The following is a 22,917-nucleotide window of genomic DNA, read 5'->3' as shown; positions in this document are numbered from 1 at the left end:
CTATGAACATTTGAATATCTTGGCCATGTTATAATCTCCACCCGGCACAGCCAGAAGAGGACTGGCTACCCCTCATAGCATGGTTCCTCTCTAGGTTTCTTCCTAGGTTCTGGCCTTTCTAGGGAGTTTTTCCTAGCCACCGTGCTTCTAGACCTGCATTGCTTGCTGTTTGGGATTTTAGGCTGGGTTTCTGTACAGCACTTTGTGACATCAGCTGATGTAAGAAGGGCTTTATAAATACATTTGATTGATTGATTGATTGATATATATAGAAGTAGAGTACAGACACTAGGTCACTGTTGCCGTACAGATGCAAATAGGGCCTCCTTTATAGGAATTGTGACCTCCGTCAAAAAAGGCCTCGCTAATTGTGTCAAGGGACTATAGCAGCCGAAAGAGTTAGAAACTCCATCAGAGGTTTCAAAGTCCTCCGAAGAGCCAAGTCACAGACTGTGTTCCAAATGGCACTCTATTCCCTATATAGTGCACTATTCCCTCAAAAATAATACACTAAATAGGGAATAGGGTGTCATTTGAGACTTAGCCACAGTCTCGAGATGACATAGCACGCCGGATGCTCACCCACTCATATGCAGTCTGGGGAAGATGGATGCGGTTGGGCCAGTTCTTATCATTCTCACACATTTACATCTATTCAGTGAAAAGAGGGTGATTCTATGAGAAGTTTAATTCAAGAATTCAAATAGTTGTGTTTCAGATTGTAGCTTTGTAAAGCAATCCTTATTTTACTGTTGCATAGAACACACACACACACACATAGTGTCACACACACAGCCCACAGATAAGCCATGGTTGGGGTTGACAGGAATTTCCTCCCCAAACACCTACACAACTGCACAGTTGGTCTATATGTGAACACACACACACAAATCCCACCTTTATGGAGTGGAAAAATGTGGTGTCTCGGCGACCTTTTGATAGAAACGATGTCTGACTACATACATTTACAAATCCATTCATTTCAAGTCAGATGACGTGGCAAAACAGTTCCTGGCGCCACTAGGTTTCCATTAACCGGGTGTCTACGAGATCAGTCCCTGTCTGGCACTTTATCAGCAATGGGAATACTTAGCCTGACACTTATCTAGACAGACTACAGAATGGATAGATGTGGCCTTTAATCTCATGTGTATCCAAAAATAATGGGAAATTCCCATAAAGGGAATTCCCAACACACACTGTATGCGAGCGTGGCAGCTCTATACTTCTGTTAGTTATAGGGGGGGTGGAGGTAGTTGGTATTATTGTCAATTTCCTTTGTTTTGTTTATTTTATAAGAAAGGTCAGTTCATTCGCTTAGAGTGGTTTTCCACTTGCTAGTACAAAACACCATTGTGAAGTATAATATGTGGGAAAGACTTGGGTTCCCCCCCCCCATGTTAGTAGATGGTGGGTGTGTTTCTTCAATGCCTCAGGCACTCCACAATGAACCCCCCCCCCCTACTGATTACAAGCTACAGGCCGCCATCTGAAAGTTCTGATCCCCTCTTATAACCCTATTCCCTCTCGCCCCTGTCATACTTAGAGCCCTGCCATGTGTACTAACGACTCAGTGGCACCATGATATTTTTTAACCCCAGCCATCACTGGCTAGGGATAGAGACCAAAGCGGAGGCCAAATCCAAGGACTGTCAGATTTCTTCGAAGTAATAGTGATCCAGATAGGTTTTTTTAAAATAATTTTGGGGGTTTTTATATAGAAAACGCAAAATCAGAGTAATGTCATACATGTACCCATACTTGTGGTCCAGTATGGCTCAGTTGTTAGAGCATGGCAATTGTACCGCCAGGGTTGTGGCTTCGATTCCTGGGGCCACCCATATGTAATGTATGCATGCATGACTGTAAGTTGTTTTGGGATAAAAGCGTCTGCTAAAGTGGCATATATGATGATTCAAACATGGTCATTTTCATGAGCTGAGGGATTCCTAAAAAAAAGGAAATAAATAATACTCTTCGTCAATGTATTCATGCATAATTTACAGTCATTTAAATGACGTTTCACAAATACCAGAGCAAATTTAATGTCCTTGTCTGGTTCAGGTAGTATTTTCTTGCACATCCTCACTTACTCAAAAGCAGATGTCCATTTGTACATCGTTGATGACTGATAGCGAACACACTGTACAGGCATTTATTTTATTTAACCGTTATTTAACTAGGCAAGTCAGTTAAGAACAAATTGTTATTGATAATGACGGCCTACCAAAAGGCAAAAGGCCTCCTGCGGTAGGCTGGGATTAAAAATCAAATTCAAATAAAATATATAAATATAGGACAAAACACACATCACGACAAGAGAGACAACACTACATAAAGAGAGACCTAAGACAACAGCATAGCATGGCAGCAACACATGAGAACACAGCATGGTAGCAACACAACATGACAACAACATGGTAGCAACAAAACATGGTAGCACAAAAACATAGTACAAACATTATTGGGCACAGACAACAGCACAAAGGGCAAGAAGGTAGAGACAACAACACATCACGCAAAGCAGCCAGAACTGTCAGTAAGGCAGACAGTCTGTCAGTAAAGCAGACAGTCAATTGGTCATCTATTCATTACAGAAATAAACAATGACTCATTTCATCTGGGCTGTCTCTTCAATCCATGCTGTTTTTACTTCTCTGCGTGATTAACATTTCCCGCATTTCTTTCATCCGATAAATGTGTATGAATAGTTACTATTCATTGTGAAACCCATCTGTGATAAGAACAGTTGATTCTTGAAAAATATGAGGAAGCAAGCAATAAGGGAGAATGTCCTACTGTTAATGTCATTGTTACTCAATTCCTCTTCAGCGTGAAATGTTTGATTAAGTCACTCCGATTTGTTTCACATTTCTATTTCAGTAATTTAGCAGACACTCTTATCTAGAGCGACTTACATTAGTGCATTCATCTTAAAATAGCTAGGTGAGACAACAACATATGACAATTGTAGCAAGTGCATTTTCCCTCAACAAAGTAGTTATCATCAAAGTAGGAAAAGACAAGTGCTGTGGGATTTATTTAAGATACTCTTTAAAGAGGTAGGTAGTTTTAAGAGTTAAGTTTATGGGCTAAAATAACTATTTGGTGAGTATATAATGTCATGAGAACACTTTACTTACAATGCATTATAATGCAGTCATAATGCATTGTAAGACTTGTCATAAGCATGTATGGTCCATTAGTTATTTAAGGCAGTTGAACATTTGCTACAAAGATTGACATAACATATTTTTTATCCTTATAATACATCAAAAAGGCTCATACTATATTATAACAAGTTATAAAGCCTTATACCTGTAGTTTTAAGTAGGTGTTACCAAACTGAACTGTAGCAGACACAAGTCTGCCTCACAGGAAGTACATTCTGGTTATTGTGTCACTGTGACCTCATTCCTGTGTGAACCCTTAGTGTAAATGTGCAGTCACTCATACAGTAAACAGTGAGCTTATCTACCTAATAAGTAGTTTGTCTATCTATTCATATCGAAATGAGCTCAGATGATCAAGCAATGTTGAATTAGTCTCGCTTGGTGTCATGTGACATCGAGGGTGCTTGCTCAACCACGCACTGTGGCGCTTGGCAGGATGTGTAACAAAAGACAAAGGAAGTTCAGAAGATGACAGATAGCCTCAAAAAGTTCCCTTTTTGTAGGTGTCATTTGAAAGGGAAAATAAAATTGGGGGTTGCCATTGGGGGTTTAAAATCATGTGGTTTATCATTTAAAGAGCACCTCCTCCTGAGCCTCCTATGAATGTGCACTGCTTTTATTTTAGGTATGTCAGTGGACTGGACATATAGTGCCTTCAGAAAGTATTCATACCCATTGCAACAGTCTCATACATTAGTTTGGTATGTAGGCATCTAGGACCTTCATTTCTACCAGACTACCACATTATTCCACAAACACACATCACCCATTATACCCTCCTAAGGAAAACCTTCAATCACATTTTCCCCAGGGTTCTGTGAGCATCAAGGAGTCAGAGCAACTTATGTGGAGGACTGAGGGCAAATAACCCGCACTCACATTTCACCACTGACTGACATGACAGTCAAGTCCCTTACCTTTTCAGTCACTGCTACGAGAACGTGGGGTCCCACAGGACTGTCATAGCTCCACTACCAATTGATCATGTGACTGACTGACTACAATCAGTGGTGGATAACTCAGAAAGCACCCGGTCCTCCAGGTGACTCACTGTCCCATCATCTAGTGTGGCTGCACACCCCAAATGGAGAAGCATGAGTGATGTCTTTATAGGCCAAACATTCCCTGAAAGCACAACCAGTAAATATTACTCACCTTGGGGTAGAAAGTAATGGTGAACAGTTAAAAGTCACTTAGTATCGAGGGGATGATAGTGCTACAGCATCCTCTTACTTAACCAATAAGCCTATACGTCTCTAGAATAGATTTCAGTGTATAATGAGCAGATGGATATGATTTACAATACAGGTACAACGGGGAGAATGGACCTCTATAAATTTGGGGAAAATTTTAAATGACAAAAATACTCCTAAATGGAACTATACTAAATACACCCACCCCCCCATCCACTGCATTAAAGATGCACCACCAATGAAATAAGCACAGACACAAGACACACACATCCTGCCATACTACTGTATTCCATCTTTCAAAAAAGAAAGATAAGATTTTAATATTACTTAACAATATGTTAAAAGGTAGCCAGTTTGGCTTCAGTGTTAATACAATATACACTCTATAACAGTTTGATAGTGTGCATTGTTCTTTTCTTCAATTTCATTCTGAAAGTATTGTGATACAAGCTGGATACAAGTCAAAAATAGGAAAGAAAACAAAATAAAAACTAACTGGTACACTTATCGGTTGTGTTAAATGAAATTGAAAAGATAAAAATAAAAAAAGAACGTTGTCAAGTATTAAGCCAAGTTCCTCTCAGTCAAGTGAGAGTTGTTGGGGCAGGGGAGAGTATGGCAGACCATACCCATTCATTCCCTTGTCAGTTATCTGAATGAGATGCCGTGCTAGGAATCGTGGGTAACAAGTGGATAGTAAGCCACAGTAACTGAATGAAAGGCTTTAATCAGATATTTTTTTTCTCTCCAAATTTTTCCATGTGTGTGTCTGTTTTCACAAGGCATACATAGTAAGGATCTTTTGACTACGAGTCAGGCAAAAAAAATAGAGGAACTGAATTTCAGAACTTGGCTTTTTAAGTCAAGAGAAATGCCCCTCAGACTAAAAACACAAACGAGCAATAAAAACAAAACCAGGTAGAAAGTAGCATTTTGTGATTATTCTTGTGTGTGTCATTTAATGTCATTTTTTTTTCTCTCAGAGTTCTGCTTGAGGATCAGACCGGAGGATGGGTTCATGGTAGAACCGCACAGCAACAAAGAACAAGGCGAAGGCAGCGTGAGTGTGCGCCATTTGGGCACAGCAGGGCTACGGGATCGGTGGTAGCAGTTTGAGTGGGGGGGTGCCGATTGCTTCCTGCCACAGTCTCTTTTTCTTTGTCTTACGCGAGGCCCCATCAGTGGGCGGCGAACGTTGCTTTCTTCAAGCTAAAGTTGGACCAGTTGATGGACAGCCGTTGTCGGGTCTGCCTGGCGGAATCCAGGCAGAACCTGGGGAGGGAGGGAGAGAAATGGAGAGTTAAAGATCCACTCCATGCAACGCTTTTCATTAGGGGTATCTGGAGGAGGGAAGTACGCTCAAGTTAAGTACCAATTATCTTTCCTTCCTCCCAAAGTTTGCATTTGTTCTCTTCCCTTCACGGATTTGAAAGGACTCCACCAATGCTTTTAAATGTGTGGGAAGTAGTGAACAAGTGCACACTTCAGGGGAAAATAGATATAATTGGGGTACACCCGTAGTCCTCTTCACACCCATAATCATAAGCTTAACAAAACAAGTAATTTGTTTTAATAATTTAATGACAAATTGATTCACATAATAGATTCTGCATATAAAGCATCCAACTTCAGTTCAAGCTAGATTCAATTTAAACACTGCAACTAAGCTTCTAAAAATAAGCTTTATGTAGTCAATGCACTGTCAAGTGCCAGTACCTTTTGAAATACTCCACCTCCCTCTCAGTCTCGTCCATGTCAGTACTGTCCAGATCAATGTCTTTGGGCAAGAAAACATCATCTGCAATAAGAGAACACTCGGTCACAAAATGCTAACTTAACAAATGTAAATGTCCCCGTCTCAATATTATCTCTGTATGTGCCAGAAACACTTCTGCGGCCCTGAAACTAACCATCCTACAGGGATAAATAAAACTGCACAGCATAACCTAGCATAGCATGCTGACCTATTGAGTTGTTTGTCTTGTCGGCCTTCTTCTTCTTGTTCTTCTTGGCCTTGGCCTTGGGCTGGGGGGATTCTGCGCTGAGGGGTTTGCCGTTCTGCTGGGGCTGCTCAGTCTGCGAGGCAGGGGAGGGCTCCAACAAGGGTCGGCTCCTCTCATCTTTCACCTGGCTCACAGACTGCTGATGGTGCTGCCTTTTCCCGTTGTTCCTCTCCTCCTTCCTGGGTCCCGGTGCCAGAGGGACGACCGGGTCTTCAGCGGGAAGCCTGGGCCGGGTCACTTTGACATCTGGTGGTAGTTGTTGTGTACTGTTAGTGGTGGTCGCCTCTGGGGCTTTCTTGACCATCGTTGTCCCGCTGGCGGTTGGCCTGATTGGCTGCTGCTGTTTTGGCTTGGCTTTGCCATTGGCCTCCATCGGTTGGGGTGCAACAGAGGTGCCGTTGAGAAGGAAGGGGGGCTGGGGAGTTGGGGGCATTTGGGGTGAAGGGGGCCGGAGTAGGGGCTTTCTCCCTGCTGTTCTTTGGACTGTGCTGTGAGGTGGGAGGCCGGGGCTGGGGTCGGTGTTCCACTCTGGGATCCTTGTGGCCAGGGAGGCGCATGAGGCTGTGCAGGAGCTGGTTCTTGCCGTTGCGGAGGTTCTCTAGGACGTTCTGGGCCGTCTGTTTGAGGGGCTGGGGGTTGTTCTGACGTACGGGGGCGGCGAGCTCCTTGGCTTTCTCCTTTTTCTTCTTGACGGAGCGGAGGTGCTGCAGCTCTTGCAGGCGGAGCAGTTCCCGTTGGAGGGCCTCCTCCTCCTCCCGGCCGCCGTTGCTCCTCCTCCAGGAGCTGCTGCACCTGCTCTTCCTCCCGCTCGCGGGCCTCCGCCTCCAGACGCACCTTCTCCTCCATCTGAGACACACACACAGTTCACACACACAGTTCATATCCGGTAGGTCCTTTGCTTCATTTAGTAACAAAAAAATACAACTCTGGTTTGACCCAACTCCCTATTTGAACTAAGTCCTTAGCACCAATGTTAACATTACACCTTGAAGGGTTCTAGTTCAGCCCAAAATCAAATACTAAAACATATCATGTCTGGATTATCAGTGCAACTATCGACCACTTTTGAGGTCTGCTGGGGTGAACTATTACTTTCAAAGTGACATTTTAAATCACAACACTGTCGTCGAAACAGGTAACGAAAGGGGTAACACTTCAAACAGAATGTTGTAAAACGCTTTAAACCACTACCTTCTTCTGTTTGTGGCGGGCCCGCTTTGCAGCCTTGGAGCTGGAGGCAGGCTTGTTGTCACTGGCGCTGTTGATGAACTGCAGCAGGTCCTCCACCCGCCGGTGGTCCTCTATGCCATCGGCGCCACTGTCGCGCTCCACCACAGCCGGCTGCTCCTCCCTCTTGGGCTGCTCCTCCTTCCTCTTGGTCAGCCTTAGGCGCAGCTTCTCGCGCATTTCCGCGTAGTTGCGGCTGGTGGGCGCCGCCGGGGGCTAGGGGAGGAAACAAGGAAATCAGGTTTAGATTATTCTGGTAGTTTGAGTTGAATTGTGTGTTGAATATCATTACAGCACCCAATACTATCTGGGGTGAGTTTCCGCTATACAATATAAAAATGTGTTGGGGACCTAATCAGAAGTGCTATTTAAAGTGCCATCTCTCCAGACTAGGCTCGTTCAGCTGCTGGCTAGACAGTGTCCAACATGACATTCTAGTAAAGATGTAGACTCTGTATTCCACAAAATGTCAGACTACATCATAAAACACTTTTACAGACTTCTGTTGCTCACTTCTCCACAAGTTGATACATAGTAATATTAGTACGAGAATATGCATGTGTGCATGTCTTACCCCGCCGTGGCCGAAGAACTCGCAGTAGCAGCAGTCGCAGTACTTCCCTTCCTTCTGGTTGGTGGAGGTGGAGGTGGAAGAGCTGTGCTCCGAGCAGCTATCCTCGTCCTGGCTCTCCTCGCCGTCGTAGCCCTGGTGGTCGTACGCCCCGTTTCCCTCGCAGCGGTGGCCCTCACATTCGGGGTCACTAAAAGGAGTCAAAACACCAAGGTTAAAATGTCAATGTCATGCCAATATGTAGTAAGATAGATGTATAGTAAACATATAAACAACGTTCACACATACAAATGCTTACATTTGCATTTACAAATGCTTACAAGGCAAGATAAATGTAAGGCACAAACATCAATTTCATTAAAGAGCAGTGCTAAACAAGATAAACATACTGTAAGTCACACAAATACATTTTTCACTGAAAACAGTACGGATACAAAACTGTTGGCTTTAAGAGGTAAAGAGTCTGTTCCCTGATGGCAGTACTGCATATTGGCTGTACAGTGGACGTGTAAGATCCTAAATTATTTCTTTACCCCGCTTACGTGTGCGCTCTTTGTAAACGCCGGAGAGCCTTTTACCTTCTTCCTACAATCTTACCACTGACCTTCACACCTCTCTCTAGGGTAATCTGACTTGCCTATGTGAGGGAGTCAAACCAGGCAACAACACTAAAATGTTAAGACGGGCTCAGATGTGCCAAGATTAGCAGTGTCATCTGAGTATTTTATGTACCGTATGTTCTCAGGGCAGGTGCTCCTACAGTCATCTGTATAGCGTAAACAGGACAGGAGAGCTGATTGAGCCCTGTCCTGCACTCACCAATGAATCCCACCCATGGTGGTCTATTTGACAAAAAATATCAAATCCACAGAATGAGTTTGGGACTTAGGTTCATAGTCAAAAGTTTGACCCATTAGATATGGCTGTATACTGCTAAAAGTAGAGGTTGACAGATTAATCGTAATGGCCGATTAATTTGGGCCGATTTCAAGTTCATAACAATCGGTAATCGGTATTTTTGGACACCGATTTGCCTATTTATTTTTTTACACCTTTATTTAACTCAGCAAGTCAGTTAAGAACACATTCTTATTTTCAATGACGGCCTAGGAACGGTGGGTTAACTGCCTTGTTCAGGGGCAGAATGACAGATTTTTACCTTGTCAGCTCGGGGATTCGTTTTTGCAACCTTCCGGTTACTAGTTCAGTGCTCTAACCACCTGCCTTACATTGCACTCCATGAGGAGCCTGTGTGGCAGGCTGACTACCTGTTACGCGAGGGCAGCAAGGAGCCACGGTTAAGTTGCTAGCTAGCATTAAACTTATCTTATAAAAAAAACAATCAATCTTAACATAATCACTAGTTAACTACACATGGTCGATGATATTACTAGTTTATCTAGCGTGTCCTGCATTGAATATATAATCGATGCGGTGCCTGTTAATTTCTCATCGAATCACAGCCTACTTTCACAAACGGGTGATGATTTAACAGGCGCATTTGCGGAAAAAAGGCACTGTCGTTGCACCAATGTACCTAACCCTAAACATCAATGCCTTTCTTTAAAATCAATACACAAGTATATATTTTTAAACCTGCATATTTAGATAATATTGCCTGCTAACATGAATTTCTTTTAACTAGGGAAATTGTGTCACCTCTCGCGTTCCGTGCAAGCAGTCAGGGTACATGCAGCCGTTTGGGCCACCTGGCTCATTGCGAACTGTGTGAAGTGCATTTATTCCTAACAAAGGCCGTAATTAATTTCCAGAATTGTACATAATAATGACATAACATTGAAGGTTGTGCAATGTAACAGCAATATTTAGACTTCGGGTTGCCACCTGTTAGATAAAATACGGAACGGTTCCGTATTTCACTGAGAGAATAAACGTTTTGTTTTTTAAATTATAGTTTCCGGATTCGACCATACTAATGACCAAAGGCTCGTATTTCTGTGGGTTATTATGTTATAATTAAGTCTATGATTTGATAGAGCAGTCTGACTGAGCGATGATAGGCAGCAGCAGGCTCGTAAGCATTCATTCAAACAGCACTTTCGTGCGTTTGCCAGCAGCACTTCGAAATTCTTCAAGCATTGCGCTGTTTATGACTTCAAGCCTATCAACTCCTGAGATTAGGCTGGTGTAACCGATGTGAAATGGCTAGCTAGTTAGCGGGGTGCACGCTAATAGCGTTTCAAACATCACTCGCTCTGAGACTTGGAGTGGTTGTTCCCCCTGCTCTGGATGGCTGTTGTCGATGTGTTCCTGGTTCGAGCGCAGGTAGGAGCGAGGAGAGGAACGGAAGCTATACTGTTACACTGGCAATACTAAAGTGCCTATAAGAACATCCAATAGTCAAAGGTTAATGAAATACAAATCGTATAGAGATAAATAGTTATGTAATTCCTATAATAACTACAACCTAAAACTTCTTACCTGGGAATATTGAAGACTCGTGTTAAAAGGAACCACCAGCTTTCATATGTTCTCATGTACTGAGCAAGGAACTTAAACATTAGCTTTCTTACATGGCACATATTGTACTTTTACTTTCTTCTCCAACACTTTGTTTTTGCATTATTTAAACCAAATTCAACGTTTCATTATTTATTGAGGTTAAATTGATATTATTAATGTATTATATTAAGTTAAAATAAGTGTTCATTCAGTACTGTTGTAATTGTCATTATTGCAAATAAATAAATACATTTTTTTTAAACTGGCCGATTAATCGGTATCCGCTTTTTTTGGTCCTCCAATAATCAGTATCTGTGTTGAAAAATCATAAATCGGTCGACCTCTAGCTAAAAGCACTGGAAAAGGCCAAGAACACCATCTAGGCATTGGACTTGGCAATGTGTAGTACAGTAGGACAATGTTCTTGTTCCACTCCGTTGCTTGTAGGCAAATTGAAGGGGGTCTACAATGCCTCAAACATCATTTTGTATGTGAGAGAGAACCAAACACTCAACTTTTCATTATGACAGGCGTTAATGCAATAAGAGTGGCGCAGCCGTCTAAGTCACTGCAATCCCTGGTTCGAATCCAGGCTGCATCACATCCGGTCGTGATTGGGAGTCCCAAAGGGCTGCCCGCAATCGGCCCAGCATCTTCCAGGTTCGGCCGTCATTTTAAATAAGAATGTTCTTAACTGACTTGCCAAGTTAAATAAAAAAGGTTCAATAAAAACACATTTAAAAAACTAAGGTGGAAATTGATGATGACAGCAGAGCGGATCTTCTTGGGTACTGGGCATACGATGGATGATTTCTACAGAGCTGGTACTGTATGCTCCCTCAGTGAGCGTTTGAACAGCTCACAGAACACACATGACAATTCCTTGTGACAGGATTTAAGTTGGAGATGTTATCTGGGGCATATTAGATGTAATATCCCATCAACATCTACTTCCTCTATAACCAAATCAGCTTCCCTTTGTGCTAAAGATAACATTTCACAACAGCTCATCCTCCTCAGTACTAAAGTCCAGACTACCAAACCTAGAATAAAAAGAGCTCAAACTCTCGGCAAACTCAATAGAATGTTCTTTTGAAAGGACATTGAGCTCAGTGTGGTTAGTTGGTAGTCTAGAGGGGTTTTAGACCCTTCCAAGTATCTCTCATCTCTCCATCCTGGAATAGACCTTCACCCTTCTCTTTGTAACCCTTTTTGCTTATTTAGAAGGGACCACTTTATCCTCACAAAAATGTATGTAATCAAAGCCTCGACAGTTTCATCCAGTGTGGCATTTTCTGAGAACACCGTCCAATCGGTACTGTCAAAGCAGTCTTGCAGCACTGCACTGGATGTGTCATTCCACTGTTTTGACTGATTTATAGACTACTCCCTCTCTTTGTAGTTTATTTCAGGTAGGCTGGAATGAGGTGGACTGCATTAAGATCCTAGGTGCTACCCCTTGTTGCACATGAAACATATTGCTGATAAGAAGGAAGAGTCTTTTTGAGAGTACAGCTGTTGAAAACCACCCAGTATAAAATAAAATCACAGAGTGAGGTGATTTTGACTATGCGCTGCACGCATGACGCGATTACATTTGCTGTGCAAGTAATATTGGTTGTGGGTAGTACCTTAACAAGAATGATAAAGAACTGACCGAATTCACGGGGCCGGTACTTTGGTGTGAAGGAGAGGGATAGTAGCACCACATCTGATGAGCAGTGCGATTTCAGAGTGGTACAATATACGACGATTGGAAGCTAGATGTACTCAGGCTTTTATAAAGCTAGCCAACTTCAGTTAGCCTCACATTCCAGCTGAGACGTCAGTCATACTACGATAGTGGATATTGCGCTCGTCTGCCTGCTGCTAACTCTAGGCTTGTAACAGTGCATGCATGTCGCACGCCAAACTCTTGATTGAGACAATGCTGAAAAATCAAAATCGATGGGAGAGTTCTCGCAAATTCAGCAGGCTCTAGTGTGAAATTGGCCGCTAGAAGTGCTGTCGGTCTTTTATTACGTATTGTAACGACGATTTAATCTAGTCTTTAGTGTGCTTATCAATGTTAACATTACTATATTTTTTAACACAAAAAAAAAACATTGATTAATACAATATTTACTCAGTCATCTACAAATTATTTTTTTATTTAACTAGGCAAGTCAGGTTAACAACAAATTCTTATTTACAATGAAGGCCTACCCAGCCAAACCCCGACGACGCTGGGCCAATTATACGCTGCCCTATTGGCCTCCCAATCACGACCGGATGTGATACAGCCTGGATTCAAACCAGTGACTGTAGTGACACCTCTTGCAATGAGATGCAGTGCCTGAGACCGGGAGCCAAGGGAATGATGATGCAATCTTTCAGAGAGTGAGGGAATATATGATTTCATTGGTCCTCCAACCACACTTCATTCAGAGTAAATGGAGTTAGCCTGACCCGGAGCAAGTCAGTTCTGAAGGACTCGTTGCCATAGAAATGTACATGGCTAAAAGCTGAGCCACATTCATATGACCGGTTATTTACAGTTGAACTCAGTTGACCAAAGTTGCCTCCCTAACTCCTCAAACCTCATTCAAAGTATAGGGCTCAGGATATTGGCAGATCTGCTGTATGCTTTGACATAAATGCAAACCCTGCCTCCGTGCTTTTCCCCATGTCAATCTCATGCCTGTATGGTGTTCTGAATCCGACAGAGCTCAGTTCTGAGTCAATGACATGTCATCCAAACAAGTTTCAGTAAGACTGATCAGTTTGGCCTCTCGGTATGCCCATTGGAAAGTAACGTTGACATACATTTTATGGAGTATAGAAGGGAGCGATGGGCTTCCAATGTTCTGGTTATGTGTAAGACCTCGTTGTTTAGAAGCCCACTCAAAGCATCAGTAGGTGGTTTCAATTCAATGCTCTCCAATAGCCATGGAGAGGTAGTTGGCAGATATTTTGCCTAATCAACTGATACAGGATCAGATTTCAATTCATGGGCAGTATTAAAAATAAAAGCTTGCAGCACGCTCAGTGCTCCGTTGACATTTCACAGAGATATGCTTGTTTAACGCTGTTAATATGATCAGTGTATACTAAAATATGAAAGTACTACATGCCATGTCTCAAATTCGATATACATCATACCTCTATTGTTTAACGTCCTCCGGATTTGAGAAGATGACAGGCTAATGACATTCAAGGTAGCCTTAATTCCCGCACAGCATCCAGCCTAGCTGACACAAAGCTATTTTCCAAATTCTTGACCACCTTTTTTTTCATCTGGCCCCCATTGATTTAGTCGCCCAAATGTCTTCCCTTTCTTCACACAGATTATGATAGAGACATAAGGTTTGGCTCATTGTTTTTCTTAGAGGATTATCTACACAATGTGTTTTTGATTGGACACACTATACAGGCCTTGATATTTTCTCATCGCTCTACTGGTCAATGTTAGTATTAGGAGTAGGTTAATCTGATCTTAGATTTGTGATAAAAGAAAACTTAAACAAGGGACTGACCTGCACACGCTGGGCGGGGCGCTAATGGCCCCGTCGGCTGGGGCGGCGTCAGGTGGCTCGGCTGGGGACAAGCACATGCCCTGGTGGTGGGCCTCCATGAAGCCTGGGGCCGTGGTGGGAGTCGTTGGGAAGGGCTGCGAGCCCATGCTGGCGTAGTGATGCTGGGCGGTGGGGCCAGGGGCAAGAGGCAGGGCTGGGCCAGACGAGAGCTGAGGGAGGGAGGCCAGGCCTGTGGGGCTATTCCTAGGGGCGATGGGGCCAGGTTGTTGCCTATGGTCCTCTTTGCCTATATTGTGAAATACATCACCTGGCAGACATAAGAAAAAAACAAATGTATATGAAATTATGCAGTCAGCAGCTGGTCAGTGAAGATCGGAGACAATTCACAAGAAGTCATCTTAAATGCCTCAATGAAGGAAATACATTTACAATCTATTTCAGACCCATATTTTTGGGTCATCAGGTATATTCTGACCTCTGCTTGTCTGTTCTGTATTTGGAACATGTTAAACTACAATCATTGCTGCAAACACAACACTTTCCCAGGCAGCTTTCCTGTCACATCAGTACAGATCAAGGAGAAGAAGCTAAGTCAGGCCATTGAGAGACACAGCTTTGCGGCTAGTGACTGCTAGCCGGAAGCCCCCCCCATTTTATCACATAATTACAAAACTAAGTCGGTAGCCGAAGTCTATACCCCTTTGTTTGTGATTGGTCAACAGTAGGAATTCTTCAAAAGTCTTTGCTGTCCTTCTACGACATACTTTCCATTGAGTAATATTCCACCAAACATCTTAGTTAAATGTACAATTGCACAACTGCGACCTTCTCTGAGTTAGATTAATTCTGACTACTGCGTCTCAAAAAGGACAAACCGTACGTACTACGGCTGCATAAATTTATGTTCAAGCGAAGGTCTTTTAAAGGAGCACACTAGTTTGGTTATGAAGCATGCTGACACCTTTAGAATGAACCAAGTGTATCAGGCATGTGGTGGTGTGCTAGTATGGATATTGGAGCGTAGCAGTGTTCCATCAGGCTAGCCCTAAACTGCGCTCCTCCTCCGTTTTACCTAAGGAGTTGGGTCTTTTAGATGAAACTTGGATGTGATTATTACTTGACTGGACAGTGGTTGCCGTGCAGGAGACTGAGGCGGTGGAGGCAGAGGTGGCCATCACCACTTTGTTGGCCTCCAGGAAGGCATCTTGGAAATTGTAGAGACACTTCTTTTTGGCGCCGTTCTTCCTCTCCCTGGGCAGGGGCTGTTGCTGCTCCGACGGCGAGGGTGGAAGGAGGTGAAGGGGGGGTGGGTTCGGCCGAGGCGGTGTGGGCGTGGTCACCATAGCTGGAGGAGGAGGGCGGGGGGGAGGGGCACGTCAGGGTGGTGGGGTGATCCCAGCATGTCCCCTGGAGATGAAGACAACCATTTTATTTGTATTTATTTAGCCTTTATTTAACGAGGCAAGTCAATTAAGAACAAATTCTTATTTACAAGGACAGCCTGGCAAAAAACATTTGAAGAACAAGAGTTAGCTGCATGTGTAAGAGCTGCATGTGTAAAGATTTAGATGGGTGAGAAGGAACATCGGAAACAAACAATAAGGATGGCTCTCACTGTATACAGAGTTCAAGTGTACATTGAATTCTATGGCACGAGGGAGGAACAATTCTACTTCATAGAGCCAAAACACACAACATTGAACCTTGTTCGGACCGATCCTTGTATAAACTACAGAGACCAAGTCACACCACACCCCTCGGACAAAGACACGAAGAAGGAGGAGCTGGGGGAAGGAGACTGAAATGGGAGTGGAATGGGGCCTTTTACTACAAGAGCAGACATGTACATATTACCATAGCTACCTACATGTACATATTACCTCAATTAACCGGTGCCCCTGTTACTCTGTACCGGTAACCCCTGTATATAGCCTCGCTTGTTATTTTACTTTGTTTAATTATTCATTAATTTCACTTCTAATTTAATATTTATCTCATTTAAAGCATTTTTGGTTAAGGGCTTGTAATTATAAGCATTTCACTGTAAGGTTTACACCGGTTGTATAAAGGCGCATTTGGCAAATACAATTTAATTTGGTTTGATGCAGTTGCAGGCAATGGAGCTGAAATAAAATGAGCAGCTCCTCCTTTAGCCTACATTAGGGATGGATGAATCATCTTCCTCTTGGAGAACTACTTGGTATGAAGGCTTTTGCTCCAGCCCCGTTGTACCACACCCGACTTAGCTAATTAAGATGACTTATTCTTTGTGAGCAGCTGATTAGTGGAATCAGGTGGGCGATATTAGGTTTTGTAGTGAAAGTCTGCAGTATGATAGCTAGCTCCGTGGTGAAGTTCCCTCACAGATCTAGGATCACCTTCCCTTCCTCCAATCTTAACTGTAACCATTTGTGTGGAAAATGCAAAACGGACTCAGTACCAGCGTCAAGGGGCAATTTCACCCTACACCAGCTCTCCAGGAGGAAGGATGGTCGTCCATGGGCTAGATGAAGAGATATGTTCTCACCTGGCAGGGGCTCCTGTAGCAGCACTGATGGGTTCCAATTCTTCATCATGGCAGCGTCGCAGATGTTCTCGAACTTGAGCGAGAGGCACTGCAGCGAGCTGTTCCAGTCACCAGCGCCGCCACCAAAGCAGTTCTGGTAGACGTGGTCCGGCAGGGAGGGGCTGAAGGCCTGCTGCTTGGGCCCTGTGTGGCTCGACGTGGGGGCAAGGGGAATAGGCTAGGAACAGAATAAAAAAAGTGCTATGTTTGATCTGACAATCTTGATGGCCGTACAGTTGTCTCAAATACAACTGAAGGACCTCGGCGTTACTCTGGATCCTGACTTCTCTTATGAAGAACATGTCAAGAATATTTCAAGGGCTTTTTTTCCATCTTCTTAACATAAATAAAAATCTGAAACTTTGTCCAAAAATGATACAGAAACGCTAATTTTTGTCACTTCTAGATTAGACTACTGCAATGCTCTACTCTCAGGCTAACTGGATAAAGCACTAAATAAACATCAGTTAGTGTCAAACACGGCTGCTAGAATCTTGGCTAGAACAAAAACATTTGATCATGTTACTCCAGTGCTAGCCTCTCTACACTGGCTTCTTGTTAAGGCTAGGGCTGATTTCAAGGTATTACTGCTAACCTACAAAGCACTACATGGGCTCCTACCGTACACTACAGTCACAAGACACAGGCCTCCTTATTGTATGTACAATTTCTAAGCAAACTATTGGAGGCAGGGCTTCCTCCTATAGAGTCTTTACTGAAGACTCATCTCTTCAGAAGGTCCTATAAATAAGTGTAGCATGGCTCAGGGATGCGAAGGTGAATGACAAGACACTGGAGTGACGAACCGCCCTTGCAGTCTCCGGACAAAAAAAACCCACCTATGTGAGAATGCTGTTCATTGACTACAGCGCAGAGTTCAACACTATAGTACCCATGAAGCTCATCACAAAGCTAAGGACCCTGGGACTAAACACCTCCCTCTGCAACTGGTTCCTGGACTTCCAGATGGGCCGCCGCAGGTGGTAAAGGTAAGCAACAACACCTTTGCCATGCTGACCCTCAACACTGGGGCCCCTCAAGGGTGTGTACTTAGTCCCCTCCTGTACACCCTGTTCACCCACAACTGCGTAGCCTAACACGACTCCAACACCATCATTAAGTTTGCTGACGACACAACAGTGGTAGGCCTGATCACAGACAATGATGAGACAGTATACAGGAAGGAGGTTAGGAAACTGGCAGTGTGGTGCCAGGACAACAACCTCTCCCTCAATGTGAGCAAGACAAAAGGAGTTGATCGTGGACTACAGGAAAAGGCGGACCGAACAGGCCCCCATTAACATCAACGGGGCTGTAGTGGAGCGGGTCAAGAGTTTCAAGTTCCTTGGTGTCCACATCACCAACGAACTACCATGGTCCAAACACATCAAGACTGTGAAAAAGGCACGACAAAACCTTTCCCCCTCAGGAGACTGAAAAGATTTGGCACGGGTCCCCAAATCCTCAAAAAGTTCTACAACAGCACCATCGAGAGCATCCTGACCAGTTGCATCACCGCCTGGTATGGCAATTGCTCGGCATCTGACCGTTAGGCGCTACAGAAGGTAGTGCGTATGGCCCAGTACATCACTGGGGCCAACCTTCCTGCCATCCAGGAGCTATATAATAGGTGGTGTCAGAGGAAAGCCCATAAAATTGTCAGAGACTCCAGTCACCCAAGTCATAGACTGTTCTCTCTACTACCACATGGCAAGAGGTACTGGAGCGCCAAGTCTAGGTCCACAATACTTTTTTAACAGCTTCTACCTCTAAGCCATAAGACTGCTGAACAATTAATCAAAATGGCCACCGGACTAATTACATTGACACCCCCCCATTTGTTTTGTACACTGCTGCTACTCACTTTTTATTACCTATGCAGTCACGTCACCCCTACCTACATGTACAAATGACTTCAACTAACCTGTACCCACGCACACTGACTCAGTACCGGTACCCCCTGTATATAGCCTCATTATTGTTATTTTACTATGTTACTTTTTACTTTAGTTTATTTGGTAAATATTTTCATAACTCTTGGTTGGTTAAGGGCTTGTAAGTAAGCATTTCACAGTAAGGTCTACACTTGTGGTATTCGGCGCATGTGACAAAGTTTGATTTGATTGTGTCTGGCCAGCTCCCTTCACTGGGATTCTCTGCCTCTGACCCTATTGGACTCCTAGTCTCTCAACATATTTTCAAGTGACAGCTTTTTACAGCACCCGTGCTTCTACACCTGCATTGCTTGCTGTTTGGGGTTTTAGGCTGGGTTTCCGTACAGCAATTTGTGACATCAGCTGATGTAAGAAGGGATTTATAAATAAATTTGATTGATTGGCATAACCAAGCTGCAATCTCTCATAGTAGATATGAGCTCATTTGAAACAGTGCGGCCTCGTGTGGAATATCCATGTAATTACAGAGAAATAATCAACCAGAAAGGTATAACAGAGTTGAATCACTTCCTTGTGACGTTGGTGTAAATCCCCTGAAGGGAATGTATCAATGGGCAAATTCGATTTGTTGGGTGATTTTAAGATTTCACTTAAGGACCAATGGAATGGTCTAAAATGCAAAAACTCCACCTACCCAGGGTACTGGGCCATGCAAAATTAACTCCATCAATGAAAAATGACCAGTTAAGAAGGAACCACTCAAATCATATCCTTAAATTTAAATCATGTAAATCCCCATCAATTGCATAGACAAAGTATAGCCAATACAGTAACTAGGGCTGTGACAATTATTGCATTTTGGTTAATTGTCATGCAAATGACCATGGTTACTCATAATTGTAATTCTGTATAAAAATTTTGAGCTTATAATGCATCTTTGAAAGATTTGTACAACATAGCTAATGAATATAACACATCTTTGGCGACACAGCCATCTAAAAAAACAAAATGGTTTTGATTGCTTGGAACATTCGTAAATGCAGCTTCTCCTCCAGACTGCTTGTAAAATGATGACCAACTTTACCCACTTCATGTCAAAATGCTATTGGGTAAACTATACATAGTTCAATCCCCCATTCTCCTAAAATGAATGTACTAATAAGATTATAATTTTTGTAGGTCATTGTCCATAACTCAGTTGCATGATCATACGATAACCGTGCCGGCCCTATCTGTATGTGACTATGGCTGTATCCCAATACCCATAAATGACTTCCATTTGATGTCTCCTCTCCCTCAAGACTGTTGAAATGGCTTTCACCTATCAACATCCTTACAGAGCAGTGGTAAGATCAGTAAGGGACACAAGGAAGCCTTTCAAGACTATTGGGGCACAGCCTGTATCTGTCAAGCATTCAGGAGGAGTAAATAGAAGCTGCCCTTAATCACTGACTCAGGGTCCGATTTCATCTACCTCAAGCTAGTACAGTTGTTAGTGGTATGTGTGTGTTAACTCACCGTGCTGTGTGAAAGGGGGGGGGGCTGGGGTAGAGTGTGGGGTGCAGCAGGGGCCGGGGCAAGTGGGTGAGGTTATGCAGGGGCAGGTGGCCGTGGATGTGGGGGTAGAGGTGGAGGGCCGGGTGGCTGGGGGTCTGGTTGTCACCCCCAGTGAAGAACTGGTGGTGGTGGCCGGAGGGGGGTGTGTGGATCTGGCTGGGGGAGAGGGGGGTGGCTGGGCCCAGGGGGGCAAGGGAGGAGGACAGGTCCTGGTTGCACACGTGGCACTCGCAGGCGTGCTGTTCCACCTAGAATGAGAGAGGAACAGGATGGCTAACGTGAGTTGTCCTTCATGTCTACCAGTATTGCTAGTCTTTTTTTTCTCCTCCTTTCAGCATTAAGACAACTGTGCAAGCATTTTGAGCTAGATGGCGACATATATAACCCACTGTGTGCAGTCTGTGTGCCCCATGCATTGGAATCCATTCAAACTGAACAGAATCTTTCTCTAGGTATTCTATATATTATTATTATTATTATTATTATTATCTCAGTAGGTTAACCTGATGCAAATTCTACCTCAAGCCCTAGTTGTGTAGTGTGGTTGTACCTGTTGCTGTGGGTAGTAGGGCGGAGGGCTGTTGTTGCTCTTCCCTGGCGAAAGCTCCCCCCGCTGGCCCGGAGGCTCCCCGCCGCTCTCCTCGTCAGCCTCCTCCTCGTCACCCTCTGACGAACTACTGCTGCTGCTGCTCCCTCCAGGAGACTGGACAGAGAGAGAAAAGGGGGGAGAGAGCAAAAAAAAAAAATCAGAGGAAGAGGGGAGAGTGAGGAGAATGGAATAAGAGAGAGAGGGGAGGAGGGTGGCAGAGGATGAGAGGGAGAGAAAACAGAAGGAGAGAGGAGAGTGAGGAGGATAGAGATGGGAGACAGAAAGAGAGAAATTCAGCAGGAATGAGTCAGTGTCAAAGTACACTTCCACAATCAAATCTGTCCCAGTCCAGAAACTTCGCACAGAGAAATTCAGCAGAGAAACATGCCAAACTTGCATCAAGGGCACTGTCACACATGGTAGGGTGAAGTTGCCTCAGATGCTGATCTTGGGCCAGTTTAGCATTTTCCCCACTAATGGCTAAGGTTATGATTGGGGAAGCTGATCCTAGATCCATAACTAGGGTAAACGTCACCCCGCAGCCATCAACCACCCACACACCTCATCTTTGAGCGCCATGTTCTCCCCGCCACCGTTGAGCTCGCTGTGCAGGCCGTTCATCCTGGCCACCACCCCTGGGTCCTCGTAGCCCCCCATGGGGTAGATGTCCGCAAACTTGCCCAACAGCGGAGGCACTTCGTCCTCGTCGCTACCACTACGAGGAGAGGAGGAAGAAGAGAGAGAGGGAAAGAGAAAATAATGAAGGTGAATACCAAAACAGGAGTGGCCATGTTTTCATGCTAAAAATCATTATAGGAAATGACATTACATGATTGGAGAGCACATACCTGATAAAAGAGTTATAACTACATGTACCACAAGAGTAACCATAACAAATACAACCATACCCACATCAACTAGATATTGGGATAAATCCTACTGGCGATCTGGACAAAAAAAATCCACATCACGATAAATTGGATGAATCACAATCGAATGATAAATTTAACAATACATTTACAACATTAATGTGTAACAGTTATTATTTTGTAATATTACCCTTAAAACTACTACTTTGAATGTTGTAGCTATCAATTGTCCCATTAACAATTACCCGTATTAGTAAACTTATTTCATACTTCACATTTCGCTAGGAGGGCCCTATAGGTTACTCATAGTAATGATCGATATCAGCAAAATGTTCACGATAAGTGGACAGTGTTGATCATTTCGGATGATCGTCCCAGCTCTAGCATGAACTCATAAAGCCATTATTTGTGCATTTTAGTCATGTATATCTTTGATAGATATAAATATTTTAAAAATAACATTACATTATTGTAATGTATTGCTTTTTTTGTATGTTTCTTCTATGATATTTTATTGCTTTACATTATATACTCAGGTCTTGTTTGGAAGATACATTTGCTATGATCTCCTGAATAAAATCAATATTTTTACAACAAAGAACACGCCACCCCTGGTGGACTTACAAGGTGGTGGCGACCCCTTCTGGCAGGATGAGGCGCGAGTGCTGCTGTATGGTGATGGGCGAGCTGGAGGCCGAAGCAGAGGCTGAGCTGCCCCTGGAGGACAGACTGGGGGGGTGCACCTCGGCCAGGTAGTCCCGGTGCTGTGGGGGCTCCGTGGCCTGAAGCGGCAGCTTGATGTGGAGGTCCTCGGCAATGGGCGAGTCCATGATGCCGCACGTCAGGATGTGGGAGAGGCTGCAGTCGTCGCAGGTGCATCTGGAGGAGGAGGGATGGTTGTTCATTTAAAAATGTGGTTTCGCAAAGGTTGGGTTGCAGGTGGCCAGTGGTGGTGTTCCAGGTCATCGTTTTTGTGGTTGAGCTGAAAATCTCAGAAGGCTGATATATTATATTGATGTGGTTCATGATATGCTAAACACTTGTATACCCCATTTCCTTTCAGGTCACCGAATAACACTGGGTACTGGCTAGAAACATGGGTTTGTTTTACTTTGGGTTGATAAATGAGGATTAAAAACATACCCGCACACAAAGTTTTAATATCTTATTGGACTTGTCATATAATATCCACATAGTTTTAAAAAATAACGTAAAAAAAATAGGAAGTATTTTATTTAGACACGCTGCTAATAAACAAACACACCATCTGCAAGCAAAATGATTCCTCCAAACTCA

General features: G+C 43.7%; 1 protein-coding gene across 1 annotated transcript in view; it reads right to left on the bottom strand.

Moving 5' to 3' along the window:
* Positions 1-4,635: 4,635 nt before the first annotated feature.
* Positions 4,636-22,917, bottom strand: part of fam193a (family with sequence similarity 193 member A) — a 30,911-nt gene continuing 12,629 nt past the window's right edge. Inside the window, 15 exon segments of the mRNA XM_046325911.1 lie at positions 4,636-5,638; positions 6,083-6,164; positions 6,331-6,754; positions 6,756-7,128; positions 7,130-7,215; positions 7,561-7,812; positions 8,171-8,357; positions 14,146-14,452; positions 15,218-15,471; positions 15,540-15,552; positions 16,673-16,889; positions 20,121-20,411; positions 20,714-20,866; positions 21,314-21,467; positions 22,246-22,500. Coding sequence (XP_046181867.1) covers positions 5,545-5,638; positions 6,083-6,164; positions 6,331-6,754; positions 6,756-7,128; positions 7,130-7,215; positions 7,561-7,812; positions 8,171-8,357; positions 14,146-14,452; positions 15,218-15,471; positions 15,540-15,552; positions 16,673-16,889; positions 20,121-20,411; positions 20,714-20,866; positions 21,314-21,467; positions 22,246-22,500 — 3,142 coding nt within the window. The 3' untranslated portion in view covers positions 4,636-5,544.

Source organism: Oncorhynchus gorbuscha, linkage group LG24 (assembly GCF_021184085.1).
Source record: "Oncorhynchus gorbuscha isolate QuinsamMale2020 ecotype Even-year linkage group LG24, OgorEven_v1.0, whole genome shotgun sequence".
Classification (NCBI taxonomy): Eukaryota; Metazoa; Chordata; class Actinopteri; order Salmoniformes; family Salmonidae; genus Oncorhynchus; species Oncorhynchus gorbuscha.
This window is presented reverse-complemented; position numbering and strand designations above follow the sequence as displayed.